Source organism: Miscanthus floridulus, chromosome 10, assembly GCF_019320115.1.
Source record: "Miscanthus floridulus cultivar M001 chromosome 10, ASM1932011v1, whole genome shotgun sequence".
Lineage (NCBI taxonomy): Eukaryota > Viridiplantae > Streptophyta > Magnoliopsida > Poales > Poaceae > Miscanthus > Miscanthus floridulus.
Window position 1 is genome coordinate 132749900 of NC_089589.1, and position 22226 is coordinate 132772125.

The 22226-nt window shown below is 56.6% G+C and overlaps 1 protein-coding gene across 1 annotated transcript; it reads right to left on the minus strand.

Moving 5' to 3' along the window:
* Positions 1 to 1971: 1971 nt before the first annotated feature.
* On the minus strand, positions 1972 to 21840 carry LOC136487285 (protein ACCELERATED CELL DEATH 6-like). Its single transcript, XM_066484425.1, has 6 exons — positions 21827 to 21840; positions 20265 to 21090; positions 4521 to 4728; positions 3179 to 3747; positions 2842 to 3098; positions 1972 to 2173 (listed from the first exon to the last, which is right to left on the minus strand). The coding sequence occupies exons 2-6, from the start codon at positions 20985 to 20987 to the stop codon at positions 2164 to 2166; spliced, it is 1767 nt and encodes a 588-aa protein (XP_066340522.1). The 5' UTR covers positions 20988 to 21090; positions 21827 to 21840; the 3' UTR covers positions 1972 to 2163.
* Positions 21841 to 22226: the final 386 nt, after the last annotated feature.

A 22226-nucleotide genomic window follows, 5' to 3' on the forward strand; every position in this document is an offset into this window, starting at 1 on the left:
GGTTGTGAGGACTTTTGAAATCCCTTTGATGGTGCAGTTTTGCAAAGCAATTGGCCGAAAATCAGAGGGGGAGCGAGCATTGTCTTTCTTAGGCAAAAGGACAAGGTAGGACCGGTTGATCCGATCGAGTTCAGTAGAGTGATGGTAAAACAAGTCAAATAAGGCATAGATATCTGTGGAGGTGATACTCCAAGAGCATTTGAAAAAGGAAGGACCAAAACCATCTAGCCCAGGACTAGCGTTGGCATGCATTTGCCGGAAAGGCTAAAGAAATTTCAGAATTGGTGAAGGAAACATCAAGGCAATCAAGGGTAGGGGTATTTTCAGGGTAGATGTCACTGAGCCGAAAATTCCAGGTAGTGAGATTGGGACAGCCAAGCAGATTCAGATAGAAAGAATAGAGAACTAGAGCTTTCTGGTTGTGACCCGTCAGATCAAAGCCATTGTGTTCTATAATTTGGATCTTGTTGCCACGCAAGCGTCGGTTGGCACAAGCATGAAAATACCTTGTGTTCTCATCTCCTTCAATGGCTGCCCGAACTTTACTCCGTTGTTTCCAGTGAGTCAGTTTAGCCTTCGTGACACGGCCCAGGATGCAGACTATAATGGAACGAAGGTTGAGTTCAGGTGTAGAAAGAGGGCGTATTTCCTCGATGTGATCCAAAATGTTAATAACCTGCTTGCAGTCCGTCTCTTGTTGCGCAATGCTGGGCCTATTTTTTCGCCACGCTCTGAGTTCAGCTCTGGTATTCTTCAGCTTGGCAGAGATGCTAGCAGCCGGGTTGGTGCCTTGACTCTGGGTAGTCCAGGCACTGGAGATTAGATCACTAAAGCCGGCTGCATGAATCCAGTGATTTTCGAACCTGAAGACGGTTGATTTCGGAACTGACGTGGAGACTTCAATCTTAAGTGGCACATGATCAGAGGTGGTTCGAGTCATTGAAGATAGGACAGTGTTGGGAATATATTGTGCCACCATAGCACCACAATAGCCTCAAATAAACTTAGTATTCATAGTATGATTACTGATTTGTTTCTCTGTTCCATCTCAGACTTGCTGTGTTTAGTTCGCGAAATGAAAATTTTTGGATGTCACATCGGATGTTTCGGAGATGTTGGAAGGGGTTTTCAGATACTAATAAAAAAACTAATTACATAGCTCGCCTGGAAACTGCGAGACGAATTTATTAAGCCTAATTAATCCATCATTAGCGCAGGTTAGTTACTGTAGCACTTATGCTAATTATGGACTAATTAGTCTTAAAACATTCGTCTCGTGATTTCTAACCAAACTGTGTAATTAGTTTTTTTTCGTCTATATTTAATACTTCATGCATGTGCCGCAAGATTCGATGTGATAGTTTGGGGTGAAATTTTTTGGGAACTAAACCAGGCCTTAGGTGTGCATTTCTGTGGCTCTGTGCCATGTATATCTGTTCGCTTTTCAGGTTTAGGGTACCAGTACTCTGCTTCACCTGTCCATGTATGGAGCTGGGGCCTTTTAGATTAAGGTTAGGAATCAGTATTTGGCACTGTAGCACTTTCGTTTGTATTTAACAATTATTGTCCAATCATGGCCTAACTAGGCTCAAAAGATTCGTCTCGTAATTTACAATCAAACTGTGTAATTAGTTATTTTTTTTATCTACATTTAATACTCCATGCATGTGTCTAAAGATTTGATGTGATAGAGAGAGAGTGAAAAAACTTGCAATCTAAACAAGGCCTGGGAAGAGAAGCAAAACATGGAAAATTTCAACCTGACAGGTCTTTTTTGGTCTAAGTTTTGCTGTGTCTTCCAGACGCATAATCAACAGACTGACAGCTGCCTGCGGTGTTGCTGGAATAGAGACTGGTACTCTGTGTTTGGATACTCTGTTTCTAAATTCTAATGGCTGCCGCCGACCTGTTGACTGTATAGAGGCTCAAAGCTCTGGGATTGGTCAATGCACATCGGCAGCCAAAGCTTGGTTCTTTTCGGGTATCCAGCCCTGCAGGCATCAGCAAGAGCCAAGAGGGCAAGAGGTCAGCCAGCCATGGCGCAAGGAGCACAAAGCTCCATCGTCTGGACAATGGCTCGGCGTGGCTATCTAAATTACAAATTCAAATGCCTGCCTCATTCAAGCTTTTCACGAATCACAAATTTCATGCCAACATGGAAAATCATCTGTTTCTGCAAAGTGCAAACGCACAGTAATCACTGCTTACATTAATAATTACGAGCATAATAACTCCCAGATAGAGTACAAAGGAGAAATTAAGCACAAGGGAAATCATCTGATGATTCAATAAAGTGTCTAAAGAACGATAATGCAGATATATAGATGCAACACATTATCCATAGGCAGGCTGACAGCACCTTAATTTCCCTCTAAATCCACAAGTATGTTAATGATTCATGTCATAGCCAGGTTTGCATGTGCGGCCCAACCAAAGATGAATATTAAGGGCCAATATCCTAGTACCATACTGGCTGTGATAACATATGCTGAATATACCCATGCCCAAATCAGCCCCTTCCTCGTGCGTAATGGTGGTAGTAGAAGAAGACGTCTCCAAATCAATTCCACATTCATATATAGCAGCACAAGAGAACTAAGGACACATGTGGCAACTGCACTCTTATGTGCCACCCGAGCTAGCACCACATATGCACCAAGTGCAAAGGCAGCTGTCAAGCTTGTAATCGAAATCGATACTAGGTAGGATGATATGACAAAGTGCATTTTGCGGCTCCGGGGGTTCAACAAAGGAGACCCAGAATGCATGAGACCCATGGTAGACATCGCGGAGAAAACAAAGGCCAACGTGTTGGACGCGATGAATGCATCAAAAGCATACCTTCGAGCAAGTATTGGTGTGCCTCCATTATTGTGATCATCAGCTATGTAACCTCCTGGGACAGCAAAAGTTGCGCCAAATGTCACAGTTGCTATTAGAACTGAACCAATACACAGAGCTCCCGTCGAGTCTTTCACCACCTCCATTTCTTTACTTTCATCATGTTTTACTGTCTTATCTTTCAAGTGATCATGGCGATGGGCACCCTTCACAGCACCGGCAATTCTGAGTGTGCGACATATTTGTACTTCACTGTTCTACAAAAGCAAAACAAATAGAAGTTGAGCAGAAGCAAAATCTCAGTTTTGTTTGAAAATAAAATGAGCATATGGATTACCTTAGGATAGTAGAATCCATCTTCAGGAATCTTATATTCTGCTATATCTAATGGAGTCTCCCCTCTACTGTTTGGTAAATTTAATTTTACTTGTGGATTCGCCAATAGAGGACAAAACATTTGAAGGCTCCCTGCCTCGACAGCAAGGTGAAGTGCAGTGTTCCCATCGTTGTCTACCATATTCATAATCCATGATAGTGATAGATTTCTGCAGGCACTCCTGATTACACTCGCTTCCTTTTTCTCAACAGCAACATGCAGAAATGTCCTTCCCTTATCATCACACAGACCCGCACTACCAGGGCATCTTTTAACAAACATGTCAATGTTACAGGAAGCACCTACAGAGGCAGCAACATGTATGGGAAAAAATCCGGAATAGTCTGGTTGATACATGGCATCGGGATTAGCTTCCAATACTTGCTGGCAAATGCTTGATGGCCTAAATAGAAGCTTTATAGCTGCGGCAAAATGAAGTGGAGTACTCCCATTTTCATCCCGTTGTGTGGTAAGGTCCTTATTTTGAGGGCAGAGGTGTGTTTCATTCCATTTTAACAATTTTGTAAGGTCTGCAAACACCATTCTTTTATTATCAGACTAATCAAGGTGAGAAAAAAACAACTATGCGAATAAAGGAATTATTAGTTGGAATACACTACCAGATCAAGGAAAACTACAGTTTTCCTCAAAATATTATTTAGAAGAAACTGCCAATGAGTGTACCTAGCTAAATTTCAATTGCATTCCCAAGAGATCATGGACTTAAAAATCAATGAATTAGTCACTTTAACTCAAGACATCTTAAACTTTCAAAAAGGTCTAGTGGCGTTCTGTTATGTGTGCATTGCACCCCAACAAAAGATGCAGACCCTTTTTAGAAAGTAGTATTCCATTCCAAATTGTAAGTCCTTTTGGCTTTTTTAGATACATAGGGTTTTGCTATGTATCCAGGCATAACATATATCTATGTGCATAGAAAAAGCTATGTGCCTTGGAAGTAGGCACTTAGGTGGGTCTGACTTAACCGAGATCAGGCCCTTGCATTAAAACTTAACGAGGTTCCATAGCTTGATATCTGTGGAACCGGTGAAATTCCACTATACTACCAACACAAAGAAAAGGCATCCAGGTCCTTATGATCCATCCTTGTGTTAGAATTTCTCTAGGAATAATTACACAATTTCAAAACTTATATGAACATATCTAGCAGCACAACGTTTTGTACAAATGTGCACAGATATATCGAGTGGCAAAACTGTATATGGCAATGTTTCAAAATAAAGGAGAAGTCTGTGAACCAAGTTTGTGAGTTGGAGAAAGGAAAGATGCATCTGTAGTGTACCTCGGGCTCGGTATCGGAGAACAGCAGCATGCAATGCATTCTGTCCATTTGGCCCAGAGAAGGAAAGCTTTCCATGGCTAGTCTTGTCATATAGTGTTTTCATAATTTCATCCTGTTCAAGCATGATGGCTAGGTACATAGGTGATGTGCCGCCGTCTTCAGGAAAGCTGGCCAATTCCGAGTCCTCCTCCGTCAGCAGGTTGACAATGTAATTGTCGGTGTTTCGGACCGGGGGTTCTCAACCAACCAGTGAATTTGTTCTGCGTGCTCCCGATTCCGGATGGTGATGCAAAGAGACACAAGGTTTATACTGGTTCAGGCAATCGAGGCCCTACGTCCAGTCTGAGAGATCGATCTTGTATTCCTTGCACCGAGGTGCTCGTAGTAGGGGGTTACAAGCTAAAGGAGAGAGGGAGCTGGTCCCAGGTCTCGGCAGGGTGTCGTGCGGGCCACTTGAGACGTTGCTCTCAGGCAGCAGGAGTGTGCATGTGTGTGTGGGTGTTACCCAGTGTCCTCTCCCCTCTAAAACAGCCCAGGTCCTCTCCTTTTATAGCATGAAGGGAGGACTAGGACGGTACATGAGCTAACTATACGGCGTCGTGTGAACAGAGGCGGCGTGTCCGGGCCCTGTAGCCTGTTCCTGTGGCGGTGTGGCCGTCGGAGTGGTCCGTCCTTAGAGCACTGGGGCGACATGGCCGTCCCATCAGATCCTGCGCGTCGTGGGAGCCCCGGGACTGCCTCGGAGTGGGTGCAGCGGTGGACGTGCAAGCCACTGTGGACGGACTGCGCGCGAGGCCGAGACTTGGTCGGTGTCGAGGCTGCACCATGGTGGAGGGGTCTCGGCAGGCACGATCCCCAAGATAGCCGAGACCTTGGTGTACGGTGCCGAGGCCTCGAGTGGGCGGCTGATCGTGGATACAGCGTTAGGACACAGTGGCCGATAATCCCCGCCGTACCCTGTCCCAGCCGGTATGGCGCTGATCGTGGATACAGCGTTAGGACACAGTGGCCGGTAATCCCCGCCGTACCCTGTCCCAGCCGGTATGGCGCTGACGTGACCTTGGGTCGCGTCGGCCATTCTGTGGCGTTGAGCCGTCGTCTGGCTGAGATTGCGGGAGTGGTTGAAGCATTAATGGGACATGACACGTTGTCTGGAGGGCCGGTCGAGGCGGGGGGTGACGGGCGACCCGGCCTCGAGCGACACGGAGGCTGGGGCCTCGCGCGAGACGGAGATCGGGTTCCTTGCCGAGGCCTCACGCGAGACGCCTCGCGTGATACTGAGAATGTACCCCTGCCGAGGCCTTCCCTGGAGAGCCTCGGGCGAGACGGAGACGGCGCCCTCTGCCGAGGCTCGGCGCCCCCTGCCGAGGCCTACCCTGGGGAGCCTCGCGCGAGGCGGAGTTGGTTTCGAGACCTCCTGCTCGAGGCTCGAGGCGAGGTGGAGGAGGGCTCGGTCGTGGCAGGTGAGGGGCCCACGGCTTACCTTCTATCTTTATTTTGATGTTTGCTTGGGGTACCCCGTTCTAAGGTACCCGATAGTAGCCCCCGAGCCTCGGGGTGAGAGCGTGCACTCTCCCTGAGGGTTCGTCGAGGCTGGGTTTATGCCTGCTCCGTAGGAATTGGTTTGTTTTCTGAGGTTCCGGTGGGTGCGCGCGAGCGCACCCGCCGGGTGTAGCCCCCGAGCCCCTGGAGGAGTGAAGTTACTCCTCCAGGGGCTTTCTTCATTTTCGCGTTTGAGTGATCAGTTCTTATTGCATTTGCCGAGCCCATAAGCGCAAGTTCGGGTTGCGGGGGTCTCGGCGAGGTTGCAAAAAAAAGGCCCTCTAGCCTCCGCACGGAGCGAGAGGTTCGTCAGGGGTCCCCCTGACTTTGGGTATGTCCCTCACGCTTCCTTTCGCTCGGAAGGAGGGGTGGAATGTGCCATGCTACCCTCGATGGGCGCGAGCGTGGACACTTTCGGTGAGCTGTTATCGGGTAGTCCGAGTGGAGGCCCGAGCCTCGTTCGCTAGGGGACGGCTAGCGGTCCAGAGACGCACTCCAAAAGTACCGGAGGATTTCTCTAGTGGGTGCCGAGGCCGTTCGCTGGGCCTCGGTGGCTCGGTGCCTCCCTACGGTGGGATCCCATTCGGATACTTTTCTGTCGGTCTCGGACACGACTTAGGACGCCCCGAGCGTCTGTTCGTTTGGGCCTGGGCCATTCGTAGGCTCGCCCCGAAGTTGTCCCTGACTCTGTTGCCCTGGGGCGGCTGTCGAAACCTCTTGGAGGCCCAACCTTCGAACCCCTGGACCGTAACGGGCTCGGTGCCCTTTATCGTGTTTTTGTCTTGGTTTTTGGGTGCAAGAGGAGCCCCCGAGCCTCCGCCTGGAGCAAGAGGACGGTCGGGGGTCTCCTGACTTTTTCATTCGCCCCTCACATATCCTTTTCGTTCGGACGGAGGGTTTGTTTGCCGAGCCCATTCTGGTCTCGGCAAGGCCGCAGGAAGAGCCCCTAGCCTCTGCGCAGAGCGAGAGGGCCGTCGGGAGTTCCCCTGACTTTTTATACGCCCCTCGTGCGTGAGGGTTTGTTTGCCGAGGCCCCTTTTGGGCATGGGCCCGAGTTGTGGGGTCTCGGCGTATTTGCAGGAGGAGCCCCCTAGCCTCTGCACAGGGTGAGAGGGCCATCAGGGACTCCCCTGTCTTTTTGCACGACCCTCACGCTTCCTTTTCGCTCGGAAGGAGGGGTGGAATGTGCCTCGCTACCCTCGATGGGCACGAGCGGTGGCACTTCCGGTGAGCTGTTATCGGGTAGTCTGAGTGGAGGCCCGTACCCCGTTCGCTAGGGGATGGCTAGCGGTCCAGAGACACACTCCAAGAGTACCAGAGGATGTCTCTAGTGGGTGCCGAGGCCGTTCGCTAGGCCTCGGTGGCTCAGTGCCTCCCTACGGTGGGATCCCATTCGGAGACTTTCCTCCGGTCTCGGACACAACTTTGGGCGTCCCAAGCGTTTCGCTTGCTTGGGCCTCGGCCCCGTATGGGCTCGCCCGCGGTCGTCCCTGACTCTGTTATCCTGGGGTGGCTGTCGAAACCCTTTGGGGTCCAGCCTTCGAACCCCTAGATCGTAATAGGTTCAGAGCCGGATTCCTTCATACGAAAGGAATAGGCCGCAGGGAATATCTTCCCTATTGGCTCGGGCGGTGCGCCTTTTGAGGCGGTTTTATTGGGAGTCGAAATGATACCTGCTGCCGTAGTGGCCGAGCGTGGCGTGGTGGATGGGACGTAACCGTCCTCGCATTTAATGCGGGAGACGTGGGCGCGTGGGCCGGTGAAATCGGCTCGTGGTTAACCGCGCCAGATTGGGGGGAAATCTCCCCGATTTCATCGCCCGCTCGTTTCGCCTCCTCCCTGCATAAATACCCGGGGAGTTTTGCCCCTCCTCGTCTTACCTTGCCTGCATTAGCGCCGCCCCCGCCGAGCCGTCGCTAGAGCAGCGAGTGCCGAGAAGGAGAGGAGGAAGAGCGAGCCTAGGGAGGAAGCGAGAAAAAAGTGAGAGCGTGGGAGGGAGAGAAAAGACTCACCGCCGCACCTGATTCCTCCAGCGCACCCATGGCCAGTGACATCGTTGTCGTCGAGGCGGACCCCTAGGATCCATCAGACATCACCGAGGAGATGCTCCAGTCGCTTGTCGATGGTGGGCTCCTCCACCCGGTGACTGACTCCACCAGGCCGGAATGGATTGCTCCGTACGGCGAGCCGGAGCCGAGGCCTCGCGACGGCTACATCGTAAGCTTCGTCTCCTTCCACGAGCGTGGCCTCGACGTCCCGGCAGACCGGTTCATGCGGGCGCTTACGCACTACTACGGCGTGGAGCTCCACAATTTTAATCCCAACTCTGTTGCTTAGGCGGCTATCTTTGTTGTCGTCTGCGAGGGGTATCTAGGGATCGCGCCCCATTGGGAGTTGTGGCTCCATCTGTTCCGGGCGGGGCATACTACAAAGCCGACGGGCACGTCGGGCAAGAGGAAGGCGGCGAGGGCCGGAGGCTGCACTCTCCAAGTGCGTCAGGACCGCCTGCACCTCTACATCCCGGCCCAACTTGCGTCCTCCAACCGCCGGTGGTACACGAGTTGGTTTTACCTTCGTAACGACGACGGAGGGCTTCCCCCCTACACCGGGCGGATTGTGGGGAGTTGCTCGGAGAAGTGGAAGTGGGGCGTCCCGAAGGTCGACCAGCCCAAGCTGGAGCCACTCCTGGAGGGGCTGGCGAGGCTGCGGGGCCACGGCCTCACCGTGGCTGTGGTTGTGGCCGTGTTCCACCGCCGGAGGGTGCTGCCGCTGATGGCTCGGCGGCGGCGGCTGTTCGAGATGAAGCCGGGTGAGCCCATTGAGGGCACCCGGATGTCCTCCTCTGCCCTTTCCGAGAAGGAGATTCTTCGTCGGGTGGGGGAGACGGTAGAGGCGAAGCTGAGGGGCGGCAACTTGACCCCTATCGCGATGCGGCCGTCGCGGGGGTTCCTTTCACTGGTAAGTCGTGCGCCGCTGTAGCCTCTGAACCTCCTCAGTCTCCTCCTACCCCTTGTTCCCTTATGTGCGTTTGTCGTTCCTTTAGGGGATGAGGGACGTGCGCTCCTCTCCACCGCCCGTTCCCGAGGATGCGGGGCGGCGGGCGGTCAACCGTGCTCACGCCGATGCGCAGAAGAGGCGAAAGGATGCCAAGGCGGCGAAGCGCGCGAAGCACATCCTCGCGCGCGAGGAGCTGGATAAGCGCCGCCGTCAACAACGGAAGGACGGTCTTCCGCTGGAGGAATCCCCGTCGACGTCGTTGTCGACGGAGGCCTCAGACGGGGACGACAAGGTCGAGGGAGGGCGAGGTCCCCTGGACCACCTTCCTGATGTCGTGGAGGTGGCGCCCGGGGTGTCGGTAAGCATCCCAGCACCCCCGGGAGGGGGAGGAGAAGCGGACCCAGGGCCGGCGGTTGCCCGCTCCGGGGCCGAGGCCGACACGCCCGAGGCGCGGGCATTAGGCAAACGCACCGTTAGCCCGTTAGGCTCGGCGGCCGTGGTGGAGCGGGTGGCGGCGGAGGCGACGCCGCCGCCCCTGCAGAGGATCGAAGGGGCGCCGGGGTCCGCTGAAGACCGACCGGCGTCGATGGATACGGAGGCGACGCCTCTGCCGCCGCCTCCGCCGCTGCGGGTGAGGTTTGCCGTGGCGAAGCGGGGGCCGCCCCGATCAAGGCAAGTGCATTCTTAGCAGGGTCATGGTGCTTTCCAGTCGCTTTTTTAGTTTTGCGCTGACCCTGTAGGTTAATTTTCCTTAGTCGGAAGCGGCCTGCGGACGACCTCCCCTTGGCGCCCCTTAAGGCGCTTAAGGCGAGCCCCGGCTCCTCCGCACACTGGGTGGCGGAGGCACAAGCCGCTATCCAACGTGGCGCGGCGTCAGCGAGGGTCGACCCAAAGGGGCCGGCCGCCCAAGGAGGGGCTGCCGAGGCGGCCCCTACACAGACAAGGGAGGGAGCGCTTCCGCCTCGTGGGGGCGAGGCTCACGAGTCGGATGGGGCCGGCATGCCCTTTGTTGCCGAGGCCGTCGGGGTCTCCGAGGCTGAGACGACGGAGGCTATGGCGCCCGCGACCGCCGAGACCGCGGTGGCTATGGTCGGCGTCTCTGCGTCTGCCGAGGCCACGATGGCGGAGGCCAGAGCCCCTGAGACCGCCGAGGCCGTAATTGCAGAGACCGGAGCCCCCGAGGTCACCAAGACCATCGTGATGGCGGCGAGGCCGTCTGTGTAGGAGGCGGAGATGCAGGCAGCGGCTGCCTCGGTGGTGCCCTTGGTTCAGGGCCCGCCGTTGGTCTATCCGATCTCCTCCGACGATACTTCTCGGGCGCGGGAGGTGGTCGACGCCGAGGAGACCGATGCCGTGGAGCAGCCAGCGCCGTTCTTGGACGAGGGAAGCTCGGCCCTCGTGCGGGTCCGGCCCAAGCCTCGCGGGTGGGATCACCCGCGGGTATTGTGGCGGAGCCAGGACGACCCTGAGGGGGAGCCTCTGTTCGCCCTTGAGGACGCGGCTGAGGGTGGGCGCTGGAACACCTTCGAGCAGTATCGCCAGCTGGCGGAGTGGTCGCTACGGACGGCGCTATCTGTGGTGGCCGACGAACTGCCCGGAGTCGCCCAGGTTCATGCTTTTCTTTCTCGTGTGACGTTTACTTTCCTGACTTTGTTGCGACCAATGACCCTCGCTCTGCTTCCCCAGGAGCTCGAGACCCGGTCGCTTGGGAAGTCGGTGTTTCTCCGGTGGGAGAGGGGCGTCTGGGACCAGCTTCACCGGCAGAAGGGCCTTCTTACCAATGCTAACGAGCTTCTGTTGGCGCGAAGCGCGGAGGTGGAGGACCTCCGCCTTCGCTGTGCTGACACGAAGGTTGAGGCGGCCGCGGTCCAGGCGCAGCTCGCCCCCTTGGCGGTGCGGGTCAAGGAGCTGGAGGAGGAGCTTACCCGCGCGGTCAGCGATCGGGATGCCTTCAGGTCCCGGGCCGAAGAGGCGACGGCCTCAGGTAAGGCCCTCGCCAAGCAGCTAGGGGCAGAGGAGAGTGCGCACCGGCTGACCAAAGGCGCTCTGAACGAGGCCCTTGCCGCGGTTGAGGCCTCGCAGATCGAGGCTATGGTTTTAAAGGGGGCGGTCGAGGGTGAGTTCCAGTCCCCTTGTTTTGTTTCCTTTTCCTTATGTTTGCTCCCTGACTTCCTTGTCTGACGCAGAGCTGGGAAGTGAAGCCTCTAGGGCGGCCGAGGCCTCTAGGTTCGAGGCCCAACGGTTGAGGGAGAAGGCCGAGGCCTGTCAGGCCGAGACCCGTCGCTGGGAGCAGAAGGCCAAGGGTGAGCTCCGTGGGCTTCCGTCCCCAACTTAGGTTGTCCTTTCTCTCGCTCGACTTCATTCCATTTTCCGCGATGCAGAGTCGGAGGCGGAGATCCTTCGGGCCGCCGAGGCTTCCAGCGCGGTGCAGACGGTGCTCGAGACCGAGATCGGGGAGCATGAGGCGCTGAAGCGTGCTGCCCTTTCCGCCTACGAGGCCTTGGAGGTCGAGGGGGTTCGATCAGGCAGCTCCCTTGGGAGCCACCTAATTGCGCTGAGTAGCCAGATGCGCGAGCGGCTCCGAGGGGCACTGCACACGGGTGTCAAGCGGGCGCTGGCCGTCATCTCCTCTCACTACCTTGGCGTCGACCTCCCGGCCATCAGTGATGGCTATGTTCTGCCTGATGATGACGAGGAGGCCGACGCGGTGGTGGCAAAGCTGATGGAGGCGGCAGAAGGCCCTGGCACGGCGCTGGCGACGCTCTTCAAAGAGGAGGTGGTTCCTCCCCTACCATCTACCGACGCTGAAGGCCCTGAGCCTTGATCTGGGCCCCGGGGGCTATGTAAAAATAGAATAGGGGTTATTTTTTGTATCGTAACGTTTGTGGCCATCGAGGCCTTTACTTTTGAAGTACTTGTGTTTCCTAGTTGTTTTTCTTATGTTTCCGAGCCTCTGCCCTCTGTCGCTCCTGATCGGATTTCGTTTGCAAAACACCCCCTTGGGGCCTAAGCCGTCCCTTGAGCGAGAGGTAGTGAGGGAGTGCCGTAGCCCGGAGGCGTAGGCCGTCTCGCGACTCTACCGGCCTCTCGCTTAGGAAACAGACCTTGGTCCGAGGGGTTTTTACAACTAATTCGTCAGAGCCTGCTAGGGACTTGGCGTAGGATTTTTTGCGAAAAACAACCGAAGAATGGCGCATGGGACCTAGGGGACGCCTAGGGAGGGGTCCCCTACCTAGCCCCCGAGGGAGGCTTGGTTCTGTCGAGGCAGAACCGAGTTTCCCTTGCCGTGTTACTGTATTGCCGAGGCCTACGATGGGCTCGGGGGGTTTCTCAAAAAATTAGACCAACTAAAGAACGCTTTTTAATTGTATTTCGAGGAACGACATATACAATGCTTGGAAATTTAGGGATAAAAGCGACGTAGCTGTTCTATGTTCCAAGCATTGGTGAAGACTTCGCCCTTCTCGTTGGCCAGCTTGTAGGTCCCGGGCTTCAGCACTTGGGCGATGATGTACGGTCCTTCCCATGGCAGGGTCAGCTTGTGGCGACCCTTGTTGCTCTGTGCTAGCCTCAACACCAGGTCGCCTACCTTCAAGTCTCGGCCTCGGACGCGTCGGGCCTGATAGCGCCGCAGGCTCTGCTGGTATTTGGCCGAGTGTAGTAGCGCGACGTCTCGGGCTTCCTCCAGTTGATCAAGGGCGTCCTCTCAGGTGGTGCAGTTACTTTGTTCGTTATAGGCTTGTAGCCTCGGGGAACCATATTCCAAGTCGGTGGGGAGGATGGCCTCGGCCCCATAGACTAGGAAGAAAGGCGTGAATCCCGTGGCTCGGCTTGGAGTGTTCCTCAGGCTCCAGATGACCGACGGGAGCTCGGCGAGCCATTTTTTGCCAAACTTTTTCAATCGGTTGTGAATCCTTGGCTTGAGGCCTTGTAGGATCATGCCGTTGGCACGCTCTACTTGGCCGTTGGTCCTTGGGTGTCCTACGGCTGACCAGGCCACACGGATGCGGTGGTCGTCGCAAAACGTTAGGAACCTTTTGCCGGTGAACTGCGTCCCGTTGTCGGTGATGATGGTGTTGGGGACCCCAAACCTGTGGATGATGTCAGTGAAGAATAGCACCGCCTACTCGGATTTGATTCGATTGATCGGATGAGCCTCGATCCATTTGGAGAACTTGTCGATTGATACCAATAGATGGGTGAAGCCCCCGAGGGCCTTTTGTAGAGGCCCGACCATGTCGAGACCCCATACGGTGAATGGCCAGGTGATGGGGATGGTTTGCAGGGCAAGGGCCGGGAGATGTGTCTGCCGGGCATAGTACTGGCATCCTTCGCAGGAGCGTACCAGCTTGGTAGCGTCAGCGACTGCCGTCGGCCAGTAGAACCCTTGGCGAAAAGCGTTCCCTACAAGCGTCCGAGGCGCCGCATGGTGCCCGCAGGCGCCCGCGTGTAAGTCCCAAAGCAGGGCTTGGCCCGCTTTGGAGCTGATACACCGTTGGAGGACACCTGAAGGACTTCACCTGTACAATTCGCCGTTGTAGAGGGCGTTGGTCTTGGCTCGCCGCGCAAGCCGCCGTGCTTCGGTTTTGTCGTCAGGAAGCTCCCCCCGATCGAGCCAATCGAGGAACGGGACTCGCCAATCCACGTCTTGATCAGTCCGTGGAGGCTCGGCGTTGACTTCCATGACCTCGGGCTTGGTCGAGGGGGTCTCGGCAGTAGAGAAGGCGTCGAGCTTCGCCGCGGGTTCCACAGGTGGGCCCTCCTCTGTTGCCGAGGTGTATCCAATGGAAGGTTTGTGGAGGTCTCTGGCGAAGACGTTCGGGGGGACCGGGACCCGTGCTGAGGCCATCTTTGCCAGCTCGTCGGCGGCTTCGTTGTACTTCCGCGCGACGTGATTTAGCTCGAGACCGTCGAACTTGTCTTCTAGGCGTTGTACCAGCTTGCAGTAAGCCTCCATTTTGGGGTCGAGGCAGTTTGACTCTTTCATCACTTGATCTATGACGAGCCGCGAGTCACCTCGGACGTCGAGGCGTCGTGCCCCAAGTTCGATGGCGACTTGTAAGCCGTTGATGAGGGCCTCGTATTCGGCCACGTTGTTGGAGGCGGCGAAGTGGAGCCGCACCATGTAGCGCATGTGTACTCCGAGGGGCGAAATGAAGAGCAGACCCACGCCCGCCCCGGTCTTTATTAGGGATCCATCGAAGTACAAGGTCTAGTATTCCATCTGAATTTGAGTGGGTGGCAGTTGGGTATCTGTCCATTCAGCTACGAAATCGGCCAAGACCTGAGACTTGATCGCCTTTCGAGGCGCAAAGGTCAAGGTTTCCCCCATAAGCTCGACAGCCCATTTGGCTATCCTGCCCGAGGCCTCCCGGTTATGAACTATTTCGCCTAGGGGGAAAGATGATACCACAGTCACTGGGTGCGACTCGAAGTAGTGACGTAGTTTGCGCCGGGCCAGGACCACGGCGTAGACCAGCTTCTGGACGTGGGGGTAGCGTGTTTTGGTCTCGGAGAGCACCTCGCTGATGAAATAAACAGGTCGTTGGGTGGGCAGAGTGTGCCCCCCTTCCTGCCTCTCTACCACTACGGCGGCGCTGACCACTTGGGTCGTTGCGGCGATGTAGAGCAAGAGGGTCTCGTCCATGGCCGGGGGTATCAGGACGGGAGGATTTGTGAGCTGTGCTTTGAGTCTGTTGAGGGCTTCTTCGGCCGCGGGGGTCCAGGAAAAACGCTCGGATTTTCTTAAGAGCCGGTACAGAGGCAAACCTTTTTCGCCGAGGCGCGAGATGAATCGGCTCAGGGCCGCAAGGCATCCCATGACCCTCTGTACTCCCTTGAGGTCCCTGATTGGTCCCATGCCGGTTATGGCCGAGACCTTCTCTGGGTTGGCTTCGATGCCGCGTTCCAAGACTATGAATCCTAAGAGCATGCCTCGGGGAACCCCAAACACACACTTCTCGGGGTTGAGCTTGATGCCCTTCTCTCTAAGGCATTTGAAGGTTATTGTCAAGTCGTCGACGAGACCCTCGGCCTTTCTGGTCTTGACTACGATGTCATCTACGTAGGCCTCGACGGTTCGCCCAATGTTGTCACCAAAGACCTGGGTCATGCACCGCTGATACGTGGCACCGGCGTTTCTGAGGCCGAAGGGCATCGTCACGTAGCAGTACATGCCGAATGGTGTGATGAAAGAAGTCGCGAGCTGGTCGGACTCTTTCATCTTGATTTGATGGTAACCAGAATACGCATCAAGGAAAGACAAGGTTTCGCATCCCGCAGTGGAGTCAACGATCTGATCGATTCGGGGTAACGGGAAAGGGACTTTTGGACAAGCTTTGTTCAAACCGGTATAGTCTACACACATCCTCCATTTCCCACTTTTCTTCCTAACTAACACGGGGTTAGCCAACCACTCCAGGTGGGATACTTCCTTGATGAATCTGGCCGCCAGTAGTTTCTGCACCTCCTCACCGATGGCCCTGCGCTTTTCCTCATTGAAGCGGCGCAGGCGCTGCCTTACCGGTCTAGAGCCAGCACGGACGTCCAGGGCATGCTCGGCGATTTCCCTCGGTATGCCCGGCATGTCCGAGGGACTCCATGCAAATATGTCGGCATTCGCACGGAGGAAGTCGACGAGCATGGCTTCCTATTTGATGTCGAGGGTGGCGCTGATCCTCAGCGCCCGGTCGTCGGGGCAGACGGGGTCGACCGGGATGAGTTTGATGATTTTTGCGGGCTTGAACGCCCCCGTGCGACGCTTGGAGTTCGGCACCTCGCCACTGAGTTGGTCGAGGTGGGCGATGAGGGTCTCGGCCTCTACAAGAGCCTCGGCGTACTCGATGCATTCAACGTCGCAGTCGTATGCATGTTCGTACGTGGACTCAATCGTGATGACACCGCCAGGGCCTGGCATCTTGAGCTTGAGGTAGGTATAGTTGGGCACTGCCATGAACTTGGAGTAGCACGGCCGCCCCAGAATGGCGTGGTAGGCTCCCCCGAATCCGACTACCTCGAAGGTGAGGACTTCCTTGCGGTAGTTGGAGGGGGTGCCGAAGCAGACAGGAAGGTCGATGCGCCCGAGGGGTCGCGTGCGCCTCCCTGGCACGATGCCGTGGAAGGGTGCGACATCGCCTCAGAGCCTCGACCGATCGATCTCTAAGAGCTCCAGGGTGTTGGCGTAGAGGATGTTGAGGCCGCTGCCTCCGTCCATCAACACCTTGGAGAGTCGGGTGTTGCCGATGATTGGGTCGACAACCAGCGGGTACTGCCCGGGATTCGGAACATGGTCAGGGTGGTCATCTCGATCGAAGGTGATCGCCTCTCGAGACCAGTCAAGGTACTAGGGGGTGGCTACCTTGACCGAGAAGACCTCTCGGCGTTCCCTCTTGCGCTGCCGCGCCGTAAGGCATGCCGAGGACCCGCCGAAGATCATGAAGGCGTTGTGTACTTCGGGGAACCCATCGTCCTTGTCCTCGTCCCGGTCGCCGGCGCCCTTCTGCTTGGCGTCGTCGTCGGGGAGCCCGAGCCTGGCGTAGTAACGTCGCAGCATGGAGCAATCCTTGAGGGCGTGCTTGACCGGGCCTTGGTGATAAGGGCATGGTTTCTTGAGCATGTCATCGAAAGGCCTAGGGCCTTTGGGGTCTCGGGGGTTCTTGCGTTCTACGGCCCCGACCAGATCAGCCCCATGACCTCCTGCTTCCCTAGGTGCCCCTTTTTCTTTCTCTTAGGGAGGTGGGAGGCTGAGGCATCGGGGGCCTCGTCCCTCCGTTTTCCCTTGGCGTCGCTGTCGGGGAAGATGGCACCGACGGCCTCCTCGCCCGAGGCGAAGTTGGTGGCGATGTCGAGGAGCGCAGCAGCGGTGCGTGGCACGTTCCGACCTAGCTCCCGCACCAGGTCCCGGCAGGTGGTGTCGGAGAGGAAAGCCTGGATGATCTCCGAGTCGCCGACGCTGGGCAGCTCGGTGCACTGCTTGGAGAAGCGCCGGATGAAATCTCGGAGAGACTCGCCTGGTTTCTGACGGCAATTCTTAAGGTCCCAGGAGTTTCCAGGACGTACGTACGTGCCCTGGAAATTCCCAACGAAGACCCTAACCAAGTCGCGCCAGTCGTGGATCTGTGAGGTAGGGAGGTGCTCGAGCCAGGCTCGCGCCGAGTCTGACAAAAGCAAGGGGAGGTTACGGATGATGAGCAGGTCATCATCCACGCCACCTAGCTGGCAGGCTAGGCGGTAGTCGGCAAGCCAGAGTTCGAGGTTGGTCTCACCGCTGTATTTCGTGAAGTTGGCTGGTTGCCGAAAACGGGCCGGGAACTGGGCGACACGGATAGCTCTGCTGAAGAGTTGAGGGCCAGGTGGCTCAGGAGAAGGGCTGCGGTCTTCCTCGCTGTCGTAGCGGCCACCTCGGTGCACATGGTAGCCTCGGGCGGGCCCCTCACCGTCGTGGCGTCGTTGTCGGCCGACCACCTCGTGGTCTCCCTACCCCTCGTGTCAATTGTCGAGGCGGTCCAGGAGCACGGGGGCCCTGTGAGCTATCGGTGCTCGAGCAGGTTCGGGATGAGCTGAGGCTTCCCTGTCCTGCCGAGGTGGTGCCGCGGGCAGGTTCGAGACGCCCCCGTGCCGTCGGGAGGCAGAACTCTCGGCTTGCTGAACCGCGGCGGTCTCTAGGAGATCGTGAAGCTCGCCGCAGACCCGCCGCCCCTCCGCGGTAGAAGGCTCGGGCATTGCACGAACCAGCATCGCCGCAGCCGCGACGTTCTGGCTAGCGCGATTGAAGATCGGGGGTTGCTCACTCCCTTCATCGTTATGGATGCGGTGATGCACGTCGAGGGCCCTCCGTCGGGATCCCCCGCCTTCGCCGCAACCTCGCTGTTCCTGTTCAAGAGAGTCTCGAAGCTGCTGTAGAAGGAGTTGGTCTTGCTCGACCTTGGCCTGGAGCTCACGGAGCTGCTCTAGGTCTGGGCGCTGAGGTCGCGCAAGAGCGACGTTCTCATTTCGTGCGGCCGGCAGGACGGCGCGTGGAGGTGTAGCGACGCCCGCGCCGGGGCGGAGCGGGGAACGGCTACCTGCCCCCTCGTCCTCTTCGCCCGCTCTCGGCATCCCGACCCCGACATGAAAACATTCGCGAGTGGGGTCGTAGGTGCCTTCGTCGTCGGAGTCGGAGTAGCCGAAGCAGTAGTCGCTTGCAGCCAAGAACTGACGCAAAGCCCAAGGGTTGTGGAGTCCGGAAAAATCCACCTCGGGCCATGCCTCGTCCTCGTCCGAGGAGTCGGAGCGAGTGCTCAGGTCGAGAGCGAAGCGCTGGCGGCGTTCCGAGGGGTGCTCGTGAGCGGCAGAGTAAGCATAGGCGTAAGAGGCGGCGGCATCTCTCAACCCAAAGGGGTATGGGGACGGTGCCGTCTCCAGATTCTGCCCCGCCGGGGTCGGCTCTTCAGGGAGTGGTGGAGCGGAGCTTGACGACTGGGCATCGCCGCGTGCCACAGGCAAGTTTCCTTTGTCCAAGCTCAGGCTAGACAGGTCCCCAGCCAGGGACCCTGTGCCAACAGCTGGTCGTAGGATATCGGCGGGGGGTGGCGTGTCGCCCCGGATTCGCGTAGCGTCGGGGTGGCCTTGTTCGTGCCGTGCTTGGCGAGCGCGGCGAGAGCGGCCGCCCGGACGCCGCCTGCGCCTAGGCTGCCGGGGCGTAACTTCATCGTTGGTTGGTGGGGCTCGAGGAGTGAGGAGCACCATGTCGTACTCATGCCCTAGAGACATGAACTCTAGGCTCCCGAACCAAACCACGGTGCCGAGACGCAATGGTCGTACGGGGTCTGCCATCCGGAACCTGCTGGGATGACGAAATCGACACGCAGCAGCCCCTACCTGGCGCGCCAACTGTCGGTGTTTCAGACCGGGGGGTTCTCAACCAACCAGTGAATTTGTTCTACGTGCTCCCGATTCCGGATGGTGATGCAAAGAGACACAAGGTTTATACTGGTTCAGGCAATCGAGGCCCTACGTCCAGTCTGAGAGATCGATCTTGTATTCCTTGCACCGAGGTGCTCGTAGTAGGGGGTTACAAGCTAAAGGAGAGAGGGAGCTGGTCCCAGGTCTCGGCAGGGTGTCGTGCGGGCCACTTGAGACGTTGGTCTCAGGCGGCAGGAGTGTGCATGTGTGTGTGGGTGTTACCCGGTGTCCTCTCCCCTCTAAAACAGCCCAGGTCCTCTCCTTTTATAGCATGAAGGGAGGACTAGGACGGTACATGAGCTAACTATACGGCGTCGTGTGAACAGAGGCGGCGTGTCCGGGCCCTGTAGCCTGTTCCTGTGGCGGTGTGGCCGTCGGAGTAGTCCGTCCTTGGAGCACTGGGGCGACGTGGCCGTCCCATCAGATCCTGCGCGTCGTGGGAGCCCCGGGACTGCCTCGGAGTGGGTGCAGCGGTGGATGTGCAAGCCACTGTGGACGGACTGCGCGCGAGGCCGAGACTTGGTCGGTGTCGAGGCTGCACCATGGTGGAGGGGTCTCGGCAGGGCACGATCCCCAAGATAGCCGAGACCTTGGTGTACGGTGCCGAGGCCTCGAGTGGGCGGCTGATCGTGGATACAGCGTTAGGACACAGTGGCCGGTAATCCCCGCCGTACCCTGTCCCAGCCGGTATGGCGCTGATCGTGGATACAGCGTTAGGACACAGTGGACGGTAATCCCCGCCGTACCCTGTCCCAGCCGGTATGGCGCTGACGTGACCCTGGGCCGCGTCGGCCATTCTGTGGCGTTGAGCCGTCGTCCGGCTGAGATTGCGGGAGTGGTTGAAGCATTAATGGGACATGACACGTTGTCTGGAGGGCCGGTCGAGGCGGGGGGTGACGGGCTGCGGGCGACCCGGCCTCGAGCGACACGGAGGCTGGGGCCTCGCGCGAGACGGAGATCGGGTTCCTTGCCGAGGCCTCACGCGAGACGCCTCGCGTGATACTGAGAATGTACCCCTGCCGAGGCCTTCCCTGGAGAGCCTCGGGCGAGACGGAGACGGCGCCCCCTGCCGAGGCTCGGCGCCCCCTGCCGAGGCCTACCCTGGGGAGCCTCGCGCGAGGCGGAGTTGGTTCCGAGACCTCCTGCTCGAGGCTCGAGGCGAGGTGGAGGAGGGCTCGGTCGTGGCAGGTGAGGGGCCCACGGCTTACCTTCTATCTTTATTTTGATGTTTGCTTGAGGTACCCCGTTCTAAAGTACCCGACAGTAATTGTTGCCAACGCGGACAGCCTCATGCAAGGCTGTCTCCTTGTGCTTGTCTTCTTTCCGCAGCAGTTCCTTGATCCTATCCTCGCCTTCAGCGGAAGCAAGATCGATGAGGCAAGCAACCATGTTGGATTTCCCCGCCCGTGCAGCACAGTGCAGAGGAGTATCACCCTTGTTGTTTTGCACAAAGAGGAGGTGCTTCGCTTTCCCATAGATGATGCGAGCGCTCTCCAAGAAATTATCACCATCGCCGTAGCCGTAGGTGGTCAATGCATGGCGTTCAGCATGGGTTGGATGCCGCCTGTTGTTGTTTACGTCCACAAGGAGGAGATGTTTCGCTTCTCTGGACCTAGTAAAGAAGTTATCTCCCTGACCAGAGGCGGCCACCACATGGAGCGCAGTGTCACCTTCAGCAGTGATCCCTTTCCCTTTCAGGATGGACTCATTTGCTTCTGCGTCACCGTAAGAGCTAACTCGCCGTGTAGTCAAGCTTCTCTCGGTGCTCTGGCCAGAGGATGGACCATCTTTCCTGTTGAAAAGAGCTTGCAGTTTCTCAGAAGAGCCGCTGGATGCCAGTGCTAGCAGATGGGGATCCATATTCCCCTGCTGCTTCGCCATGGCCTCCACCACCACCATCTTCGAATCTTGTTCCTGCTTGTTCACCAGATCCTTCAACTGCTGAACATCGCCACTGCCTGTGGCCACCATCAGCTTGGCGTCCATAGCAGCTACCGGAGCATTTGCTTGCTGTTCAGTGGGCGAGGCAACAGTTCCTTCCACTCCACTGCTCGATGACGTGTCCAACTAGGAGGAGGGGTTTTTTTTCCTATAGAAGAAAAGACAGAGTTCAGCTTTAAATGGGATCCTATCGGATTCTAAAAGAAAGAAAGAAAAAATAATAAAAGAACAGTGTGCACCGATTAATTATGCATCTCTTTCTACTTTCTAGCAAAATGGTTCCAGCCCTCGTTTAGTTCGGTCGGAATTCCAGCTACTGTAGCATTTCGCTTGTATTTGATAATAATTGTCTAAACGTTGACTAATTAGGTTCAAAACGTTCAGTAGCTACTGTAGCATTTCGCTTGTATTTGATAATAATTGTCCAAACGTTGACTAATTAGGTTCAAAACGTTCATCTCGCAAAGTACAACCAAACTGTGTAATTAGTTTTTGATTTCGTCAACATTTAGTACTCCATGCATGTACCGCAATTTTGATGTGACGGGGAATCTTCTTTTTACGTAGCGCCAAAATTTAGAATTTGGGGTAACTAACCCCCCCCCCCCCCCCCCCCCCCCCCCCCACCCCCCCCTAGACTAGCAGTAGTATGACGACGACTGACCTGCACCAGGGCTCATGGAGCGAACTGAATTGAGGTTGCTGCTCAAGTGCAGAGAGAAATTAAGGGAAGGAAGGATTCAGAGACTTGGCAATTGCACTGTTTGTTGGGTTTGGCTCCTCAACGAGTCCTCAAGTCAACTAGTGGAACAAAATCATATTATAGATAGATAAATAAAAAAATTATTAATGGCCGACGCAGGCTCAGAATTACTATATTATACCTGATCAATCAGAGATCATCAGCCGGGTCGGGTCGAGCGAGACAAAACCCGACATTCCTTTTGCTGTCCCGTGGGACGGCCTGCCGATGCCTCCCTCTCCCAGACCCAGTCCCACCGCTGCTGCCGTGTGCCGTCTCGTCGTCTCCCCTCCTCCTCCGCTTCCGCTTGTAGATGCTCGGGCGGCATTGTTGAAGGTGGGGCCGACTCCCGTAACGTTTCCCCGTCTTCCGCGAGGGGCGCCGGCGCTGGCGCATAGATAGGGAGCCGAGGCCGGCACCTGGCAGCACACTGGCACGCATCGCACGCCCTCCCTCGAATCGGGATCTGGCAGGTGGCCACGGCCGCCTTGCCTCGGCGGCTCAAGGCCTTGCGGGCGGCGCCGGAGAGGAGAGCGTCGGTC

Excerpts from the sequence above, each read along its gene's own strand:
- LOC136487285 (XM_066484425.1), bottom strand. The coding sequence starts at position 20,987 with ATGGACGCCAAGCTGATGGTGGCCACAGGCAGTGGCGATGTTCAGCAG. Across the intron at positions 4,729-20,264 it reads TCCGCGTTGGCAACAATTAC|ATTGTCAACCTGCTGACGGA; the intron begins TGTCGGGTACTT and ends ACCGACAATTAC. Across the intron at positions 3,748-4,520 it reads TCTCCGATACCGAGCCCGAG|ACCTTACAAAATTGTTAAAA; the intron begins GTACACTACAGA and ends TGGTGTTTGCAG.